Source organism: Triticum dicoccoides, chromosome 7B, assembly GCF_002162155.2.
Source record: "Triticum dicoccoides isolate Atlit2015 ecotype Zavitan chromosome 7B, WEW_v2.0, whole genome shotgun sequence".
In the NCBI taxonomy this organism is placed as follows: domain Eukaryota; kingdom Viridiplantae; phylum Streptophyta; class Magnoliopsida; order Poales; family Poaceae; genus Triticum; species Triticum dicoccoides.
Window position 1 is genome coordinate 381,371,112 of NC_041393.1, and position 10,186 is coordinate 381,381,297.

Here is a 10,186-nt window from a genome sequence, read left to right on the forward strand (position 1 = left end):
GTTCGGCTTGGGTTCGCCGGCTGTTATTTCGGCCAAACCGGCAATAAACAACGATCCGCGAGCGCGACAGGGCTGATTTTCGACGTAAAAAAGGCACCCCTAGGGGGGCCTGTTGGGTTGGGGGTGGGGGGAGGGGGGTGGAGATGCTCTTAATCTTTCTACGGGCTAAGCAGATCGTGTCACTTTTGAGCGTCCACGGGTACGGAAATGGTAAATAGTGAATGAGCAATAAATCGATTTTGGCAAAGAGCCAGCTGCGCATGCCCATTAAAGCGCCACGTCACGCCCCCCCACAGCTCAGCTGCAATACCATCCATACCCCTCACCGACCCAGCACCTCAGAGGACATCTAGCACTACCATCGGAGAGTACTATAGTCATTTACCCGCAGGCTCCTAACGATCACAGTTCATCCGTTCAATACAATATTCCATTTTTAAAACCATTTCCGTGCAACCTTTTTATGCCCGAGACAGTAGGAGGACAAGAGCGAGGGCGACCAATAAATTCCTAATTTTTCCCACTTTTCCACCCCGGGATTCCCCCGCCTCTTGTTCCAATCGATTGGTGGGCGTCCTCGTTCTTGGCTTCCCGATTGAATCCGTGGAAGCCAAAGATAATTCTATCTCCGCTGCGATTTTTTTGGGTGGTTTGAGTTCTTGATTTGTTTGCGAGGAAGCCACCATGAGCGCCGGAAGCGCGAGTTTCCTCGAGATCCAGCCCTCGGAGCTGGCATTTCCCTGTAAGTTGTCCCAGATCTTGTCTCCAGATCGAATTGCTAGAATCGCGCCGCGTAGTTATTGCTGTGTCTGTCCCGTCCAATGGATCCTGGTCAAAGCTGGGATCTTAGGATGGAGACGAGGCCATTGGTCCTTGCCTATCGGATCCGTGTGTCTGATCAGCTTGCTTTGTCTAGTGCTCTTTTAGATGCGAACTCAGGATCTTGGACCATTGCGTGCTCTCTGCAAACGGGCAGTGACTGCATGACGTTTTTTTCTTGTGGGATTTCAGTTATTTATGTCTTATGTGCTTCCTGATGCACATGGTATCCCACCCTGTATCGAGGGCATGCTTCGAATGTACATTCTGTGGAAACATGATTATGATAATCATTTGATATTCCAGGAATTTGGGATCTCGCTAACAAATATGTATGTCATCGCTACATTGATCTGGCATTATGGAGTTGCTTGAAATGAAATGTTCCTGTCAATTATTTACATTGTGTTTAGGATGTGGTATTAAGGCCATTGTTAGCTGATCTCGAATTGGATCACTATGTGCTAGATTGTTCTGTCAATGATCATGATTCTGTTATTCAGTTTGCTTGCTTTCAATGTTTGTCTGGGTTAGTTGACTGTATCTTTGCACTGAATATCTAGAGGTTTGTACTGTCTTTCTTAATCAAAATGTGCCTGAACTTCTATTTTGTACATACAGTTGAATTGATGAAGCAGAGCTCGTGCTCCATGCAACTCGCAAATAAGACCGACCATTATGTAGCATTCAAGGTAATCAGTTGTAAATTTTCAATCCTATGTGCCTCATGTTTTTATTGTTCATATAGTTGTTCTAATGGACAAGGAAATCATTACCTCATCACTGTTCGCAGGTCAAAACTACCAACCCAAAGCAGTACTGTGTGCGCCCTAATATTGGCGTTGTACTTCCTGGGTCGACTTGTGATGTTACAGGTAGCTGTCGGTCCATTATATAGGGATAAACATCTCAGTGAAAAGAAAAGCCTGCTTAACTTGCTCAGTTTTCTATTTACAAGTATCCTTAGCATTTTCTCTGTTGTTAGTTACAATGCAAGCGCAGAGGGAAGCACCTCCTGATCTGCAGTGTAAGGACAAGTTCCTAGTTCAAAGTGTTGCAGCTGAGAATGGTGCAGCAACTCAAGATATTAGTGCAGCAATGGTACCTACCTTGACACTCCATTTGTGTTATTTCTGTCAATTTGCTCCTTGCTGCATTTGTTCGTTTCTAGCACATCATCATGTCATTCATCCATGTGGTTTCGTGATGACAGTTCAACAAGGAGCCAGGGAAGGTTGTTGATGAATGCAAGCTGCGTGTAATTTATGTGCCAACATCTTCACCTAGCCTGTTCTCTGAAGATTCAGAACAAGGGAGTTCTGCTCGTTCATTGGAAAACGGGACTCCTAATTCTACATTGCCACAATCTGTAAGTCACTGAGTTAGCTCTTTCGTTTTTATTTATTTTTTCGTTTTGAATGAAATTCCTGGGGCTTTTTACATGATAAAATTGCAATATATTTAATGTCCATTGTTCAGGTATTTAGATCATCTGGTGAAGCATCAAAGGAGAAGTCCTCGGAGGTACCCTTTATTTCTTTATCTAACCTTTATTGTACCTATGTATTTGATATTGATCAGTACCCTGAGGTAAAAAGGCTGCAAGTTGCAAGAATGAGTGAACAACTGGTTAACTGTATATTGACAATGTTGGTATTATGCTGTGTACCCCTACTTAGATCTTACACTAACTGACTGATTTGTATATGGACTGTAGTACTGATTGTTCATTGTTTTTGGAGATAAAATAATAGATATGGCTTGTCCAGACATTCAGAATTGTCCTTGCATTAAAATCCTCTGGAAGCATATGCTAGCTTGCTGACTGCAAGTAATTGTGAATCTTGCTAGCTGGGTAGCATGCCCTGCCAATCATAAATATCCGTTCGTGAAACAGAAAAAAAACTTTTGTGCCCCCTTCAGTCAGTACCACCCTTACCTGTTATTATGAGGTGATTGGTGATAAGACTGAGGAACAGGTTCATTACTACCATTAGAACATAAGATATTGGCGGCACCTTCCTGAGCCTTAGTCTTAACTCTTAAGTAATGTATATATGATTTGTATCACTCTTGACTTGGGAATATAAAAACAGATTAGGTTATTACTACTTCCCATAATATTTGGAAAACAGGAGAATGCCAAGTAGCATATGATGCATTTTTATTTAACTTCCCAACTTTTGGTGCCTCTAGGATTCCTGATTTACCGTCAGACGAGATGGATTTGTAATTTATATGCCTTACCTATTCCTGTAAGCTTTCGACTGCTTGGACTGTATAGGGTGAATTGTAGCACATACGGTCATACGCAAGCAAAATCATGTGGTCTTGATGAAAATAGGGTGGTACATGAAATTGCTAGGGTTAGTTGTGTCAATTGCAGCGGTGGTGCGTTGCAATGGCAGTTCCTGCCTGTGCGTGGGAACTGGTCTTGCGTGATTGTAATCCAAACATTGTTTCTTAATTAATTAATACATACACCAATTCAAAAAAAAAATCGTGTGGCTTTGATGGTATTGGCTACTGTATGTATTGACTTTGTAAAAGTTTGCTGACAACAGATAACCAAAATGCATGATCTCTTACGTAGTTGTCAATCTATCTCAAAATGCTTTTGAAGTTTTATGTTTTGATAAAATGGCTGTGGTTGGTTATTCCTTCTAGGCAACATCCATGATTTCCAAGCTAACTGAGGAGAAAATGTCTGCTGTTCAGCAAAACCAGAAGTTGAGACAAGAGCTGGTAAGTGCTTCCACAACTGTGACAGTTCTGAACTAATGCTGTATTCTTGGGTATTATTCTGGAATTTGTTTTCCATCATTTATATGTTTCTTGACCATTCCATCTCAAAGGTGACTCAAGGGGTTGTTTACTCTATTTATTGATGTGAGGTTCAACAAATTATAGACATGCTCCCCTCTTTGTACTTTATGTTTATCACTACCATGAATAGCGGAAATGTATGAGATAATCTACTGCATTAGCTTCTTGCTTGCTCGTCCTAACCAAGAAATCTTTGTTCACACCATTGGTTTTTCATACGAGCCAAGTAAATGCTTATGTGTTGAGCATTATTCAGATTTATCAATTGATGTAATGACGAGTGTCATGCTCATAATTACACATAAGCATAAAGTTCAGACGGTGTTTGTCGGCAGAAGTTTTTTTTTTCTTCAAATTTTTTGTTTGTTGGAGATTGTCACGAGAAGATGCAGTGATTGCGAGGTGTGTGTTGTTTAGAGTGAACCTTATGTTAGTATGCGTAATAGATCAGTTGTTTATTTCTTAATGTAAGCTGTCTAAAGTTAACAATAATTGACAATGAGCTTCAAATTCTGATGACCTATCAATGGACAATGAAATTCAAATTTGCAGTGCATAGTTTTGGCAGATGTAAATAGAGTCTAAAAGTTGTGCTGGGTCTCTGGCAAGTTAAATATGCAAAAAGTACCCCCTGCTGATATAATCAGATTTTCCATTTGCTGGATTTTTTTTCAATACACATTGTTTGATCGATAAATGTCAAACTTACATTGTGCATGATAATGCATATGCTTTTAGCCTGTGTGCTTATCAGAATTTAATGGATTCTGCAAAGTTGAACACAGTTTATCAGGCCATATGATAAAATCTCTTAATTTCAGGATGTCCTACGCAAAGAGAGCAGCAAAAGCAACGGCGGTTTCTCAATCACCTTCTTGATTGTGGTGGGTATTCTGGGCATCATCGCTGGTTTCATCCTCAAGAAGACATAGGAGAAGAGTAGTCCCCAACAAAGTTACATTCCCAGGAAAGGATGGATACCAACAACATCCCTTGTGTTTTTACTCCTAAAAGGAGCGCCTGTTCTATTCTAACTTGTAACGGCTTAGAAGCTTTGGTTTGTGTACATTACATGGTGGTTTTCGTGATTTTAATCACATCGAGTAGACTTGTTTTAATTATAATTCTTAACAGCTGCAAGTTATGTCACGTTCACCATAACCTTTAATTCATTCTGATCTCACCTTACTTGTGACTTTTGGTGAATTCATTGCTGCTTCTGCCAGATCCTTCAGCTTCATGGAACTCCTGACATCTTATCAGAATATATTTGATCATGGAAACTGCACTATGTACGTAGTTAAGGCATTCAGTACGCGGAAGGAAAGGTCTGTTTAAGCTGTCGATTCATCAGGGTGATGAGTCTGAATACAACATGATTCATGTGTCTGTTCCTACAGTTAGGCTTAGAGAACATGAGAGACCTTCAGGTAGGAACGACGTATAGTTCGGGACGCCCAGGGGCCCTGGGGAGCACCCACGCCGCCGTGGCGACCATGCCGGCGACGAACCCTAGTAGCAGGCATGCACACCTCGTGGCGACGGTCCTGACCAGAGAGCAGGGGGTGGCTTCATCGGTCTCCGCCGCCGCCTTCCGGGTACTGGCAGCACTGATGGCCGGCCACTCCCCTTCCGTGGTCACCGTCGACATGCTGCGATCGCATCGGCACCCTACCTTTCCCGTGGCCCCTTCGCTGCCGTTCCGCACCTGCGTCACGCCGGAACCGCCTCCGCCATCTCTTCTGCAGACCGTCTCTCCGTCGCCCTCGTACATGTCGTCGTCGTGGTCGTCGTCGTCCTCTTGTTAGTCTCGCGGTGGTGGTGCATCCAGGTTTTAGGCTTCGACATGCACCAGTTTTTACCCTAAAAAAGAAGAAGACATGCACCAGTTTCTCCGTATATGTAAAGAACGGATGTGCCATAACAGTTTCTCCGTATCTTCCCTTAATTTTCCGCGAGGAAACTTCTTCAGTTATTTGTTAGAGATAACTTGGTAAGACTAGAAAGAAAGGAGTCTGCCCAAAAAAGAGAGGATAAAGATCAAAAAGCGCTAATGAGCCTTTGCATTTATATACTTTATATAAAAAGGAGAAGAGTCTTAATTTGGACATACACCAGCCATCTAAACTATGTTAATTTTCAGGTTATATTAACCAAAAGCACATTTATTTCCTTTCTTTTGCGTCATTTCACATTGCAGCAGGGAATTTCTATCTCTACTATCTAAAAAAACATAGGTTTCATCTTATGTTAATTTTTCTTTCAACCTCTTGTCTGTCCTCCTTAGGTGTGCTATCCTCCCATCCTTCCATCCGTTTTTCGCTCTTCCTTTCCCATTGGATTTTCTTGGTCCGTTTGAAGTCTTTCCTTTTCTTCATCCCACTACATTTACTGGTTAACAAGTATGTGGCCTCGCTGGAATGCACACACACCCTCATATTCATGTGCCTCTAATTCCAACCAATGCCAGCCATCTCCCGCCCCATTCTCAACCGGCGTTGCTCCCCGGTCTCCAACATCGATGCCTAGTGCTCGTCGCCATTCCTCCCTACCCCCGGCTAACCATGCCCACCAACTCTAGCTTTCCCGCCCGACTGTGTCATGTGTTGTTGGTGCCACTCTCCTGTTATCTGACCTCGGTGTTGTCTCCGCCAATACAACCCCCTCCTCAACTTGAGCAAGTCAGGGGGACGGCAGTGCCGCCAGAGCGGTACTACTGCGCCCACCAGCGGTACTACCACGAGGTGTTGAACTGCAGCAGATACCCGCGGTAGTAGAGGAGGGCAGGGCGGTAGTGCCGCCGGAGGCGGCACTACCGCCTAGAACTACTGCTCTACTTCCGCCCATGGAACAGAACAACCCAGAACAAGGAAAATAAGCGATACTCCCCGCGGTACTAAACAACGGTAGTTTCGCTGGAGCGGTACTATTGTGGCCAACATCGGTACATACGCTTAGCCCGTTGGTGTCTAGTAAACGCATGGTAGTTGAGAGGCAGTTAGCCCCGTAGTACCGCTCCACTCTACTGCCGCCCGTTTACAGGACCCACAAATTAGGTGGAAGTAGGAGCCGTACTGCAGAACGGCAGTACCGCTGGAGCGGTACTACCGTTGTGCAGGGCGGTACTACCGCTTAGCCTGTTCTAACAAGGTTCAACCACACAGGAGGAACAAGCTCAATTGTCGGGAAAGAACGAGGGTGCACATATACAGTGTACGTGTTGATTCCACCCAAACCTTTCCGAAGCGGACCCCCTCTTAATAGTACAGTGTTCCTACGATTCAATTCCACTGAAAAAGAAACACAAGAAAACACCGTCTTCATAAATATCCAGAGGGGTTCAAATCGTCTTGTGCCATAAGATAGTTTATCTGAAATGCTCAATGCACACGATTAGTCCGCAAATGTATTGTCATCAATCACCAAAACCACTAAGGGAGAAATATGCCCTAACAATCTCCCCCTTTTGGCGGATTGATGACAATACGGGATTTGCACATATATGTGATAAGATAACATGCAAACCCAACATCTACAAAATATAGATGGACTCCCCCTAGATGTGTGCACTATATGGGTATGCCTTTGGAATGCAAAGCCCACACACTAGGATCAACACTCCCCCTATATTTTATAGACTGTCAACACTTGCAACAATAATATGAGAAGGTAAAGCATGGATGCAAGATAGTAGCATGTGAGCATAAAAATAGAGCATACGACAAGTAATATCTCACAAGCTAATACGGTATTTGACATAAGGATAAAGATAAGGTAGCATATGTCTCACACCATATGATAGGTTGCACACGTGAACGAAAAGCAAACCAAATGACGATAAATAGTTCACGAGAGAACGAAAATAACAACAAAGAAGACACACTCGTGGCTCGGCAAATCCCTAAGCTCTCCCCCCCTTTGGCATCGAGACACCAAAAGGGTAAAGAGGACTAAACACGACCAAGGTGACAGTGATGCTCCGGATCATCAATAATCCTCGTGCTCTTCTGAGTCCTCATGCTCCTCGGACTCCTCGTGCCCCTCAGACTCTGCAGGTGCATGCTAATGCTCCGCCTCTAAATCTGACCACTTGCAATGCTGCGAAATCCAAGTCTCCTCATCTGTGACCTGCTCCTCAAACCCACTAGTGATCTCCTGACCGAGAGTCCTCATCATAGTCTTATGGTGAGAGCGAGCAGCTTTCTCTACCACATGTGCCATGTACTGGCCTTGGGCCTTCATGCAGAAAAGCCTCTTCATCTTCGACTTGAGCTTACATGCCCAAGATGGCACCTTCTCTAGAGAGGGAACAAACTCATAATCAGGCTCCTCCTCATCATCTGAGTCAGTGGGAGCAATCTCCTCTCTGGTGCCAGCAGGCGCAGCCCCCCAGTTATCCTTTAGGCGCAGATTCAGAACTGGATGAGAAACCATGTGCTCAGTAGGAAGAGCCTCTTTTGGGCAGTTAGCAGCCCACTTCTTCTCAATAAGCTTGAACAGATAGGGACCATAGATGGGCACCTTGCGATCCAACACAGCAGAGCGAAGCTCACGCCACATGATGTGAGAGATATCCAACGTAGAAGTCCTGCCCTTCTCCTTGATGCACATCAACGGAAGATCCACCAGGTAAGAGTGTACCATATCCAAGTTCCCAATGCGAGGGAAGAGAGTGCTACAGAAGATACGGTGCATGATGTCCAGAAAGGGAATGAGCTCCGTGCGAGTGGCCCCCTTGAGTGTCTTCACGGTCCTAGAGTACCAGATAAGCTTGGACTTGTGAGTGGGAGGTGCTTCCTTGTGAGGTCGTAGACCAACTAACTTGTCTTCCCCCTCATCAGCAACACCCAAGCAATTCATGAAGTCCTTCTAATCAACCCTGAATCTTCTCCCACCGGTCATCCATGACATAGATCTCTCCTCATTGGCATGAAAGTGAACCGTGGCATAAAATTGAGCCACAATCTCTGGATCATAGTCCTTGTTGTATGTGATGAAGGGAATGAGCCCCCACTATTGACAAAGAGCAAGGGCCTCTCCAAAGTACGTCGGATCCTTCTCCATGCGATTGACATCAATCGACTTGACGTTGACAAACAAGTTCTTCTTGGCCTTCAGAATGTCCAGATAGATCAATGATTGCTCCTTGGTCCAGAAGGGACGACCAACAAAATCCGCATCCTGAGGAAGGCGATACGGATTGTGAATGCGGACTCCTGAAACTCCTTTCCAGACATCTCATTAGGAGGGGTGTACTTCTTCTTCTCCTTCTGCTTGCTGACTATCCTCTTCACATTCTGCATGGGTGGACGACAGGAACTGGCAGGGGTGCCGTCAGCAGTACGGTAGTGCTTGGAACCACCCTGGCGATCTGGGTTCTTGCGGCGAGCATGATGAGGAACAAAGCTACCATCACATGGAACCCACAAACATAGAACGAGGGAAAAGCAGGTGTAAAGTCATTGCATAGACGTGATTGCGAAAATCGTGAAAATCTAGGTCACAGTGGTAGTACCGTGCCCAGCCGCGGTAGTACCGTCGCAGTTTAAGCGGTAGTACCACTGGACATGAGCGGTAGTACCGCCGCAAGCGGTAGTACTGGCCATGTCCAATCGGTAGTACTGCCCACCTGACGGAAATACTTCCACGAAGTGGATCCGGTATTACCGGTGACATAGAAGTGCAAAATCTAGGAAGGAACAACTATACTCCTATCTAGCAGTCATCCCGCAACCTACTCATGCCTAGATTTAGCCAAAAATCTACGAATACCACATGCATCGCCTAAAGCCAATATTCAAAAAATAGAACAATAGGAGAGGAAAACAAGGGCAATACTAGTATCCATGGCAAGAGGGGAAGCCGGGGATCGATCCCACCGGTCGGAAGCGGAGAAGACGACACAGATTCGGAGATTCGTAGCCGGCCTCTGGAGCAGTTTTGGGTTGCTTGAGGGAGAGAACTCAGGGGGAGGAGAAGTGAATGGGTATAGGGGAGTTGGAACTCCGCGTGCCCAGCACTTAACCCCCACGCGAGTCCTCGAAGCGGTAGTACCGTGCCCCACAACAATAGTTCTGCCTCAGTGTGTTGACAGGGGGTCAACACACTGCACTTAGCGGTAGTACCACCGGAGTAGTAGTACCGTGTCTACCAGCGGTAGTACCGCCTGCTACCTGAAAACTGCACTTGATCAAGGAGGGAAAATGAGCTTATGCAATGTATGAGAGGTTGAGGCAAGGAAAGTATTAGGTTGGAGACAATAAAACACATCAAATGGGAAGGAGTAATCCAGGGACAAAAGCCAACAAAAAGGAGAGCACACTTGGAGTGCTCCAACAACTGAAAGCCAAGGAAACGAAAGCACACCTCAAACCTAAAGGTGACACACCTCTCAATGAGAGGGCGGTGACTGAAGTCACCTATGTTCAGTCAATTAGTATGGCACCGCGAAGATTTTAACCTTGGCCCCATGACCAAAACTCATCTTTGAAGCATAAGTACCACAAAAAATGTCTAATGTGAAAGACTTGATCAATTTATG

The 10,186-nt window shown here is 44.9% G+C and overlaps 1 protein-coding gene across 1 annotated transcript; it reads left to right on the forward strand.

Annotated features, from left to right (window-relative positions):
- The first annotated feature begins 425 nt into the window (after positions 1 to 425).
- LOC119337049 (vesicle-associated protein 1-3-like) lies at positions 426 to 4,840 on the forward strand. The gene is made up of 8 exons (XM_037609152.1): positions 426 to 742; positions 1,441 to 1,511; positions 1,613 to 1,694; positions 1,805 to 1,920; positions 2,033 to 2,188; positions 2,299 to 2,343; positions 3,487 to 3,564; positions 4,467 to 4,840. Exons 1-8 carry the CDS (start codon positions 685 to 687, stop codon positions 4,575 to 4,577), a joined length of 717 nt encoding a protein of 238 aa, XP_037465049.1. The 5' UTR covers positions 426 to 684; the 3' UTR covers positions 4,578 to 4,840.
- The last annotated feature ends 5,346 nt before the right edge of the window (positions 4,841 to 10,186 follow it).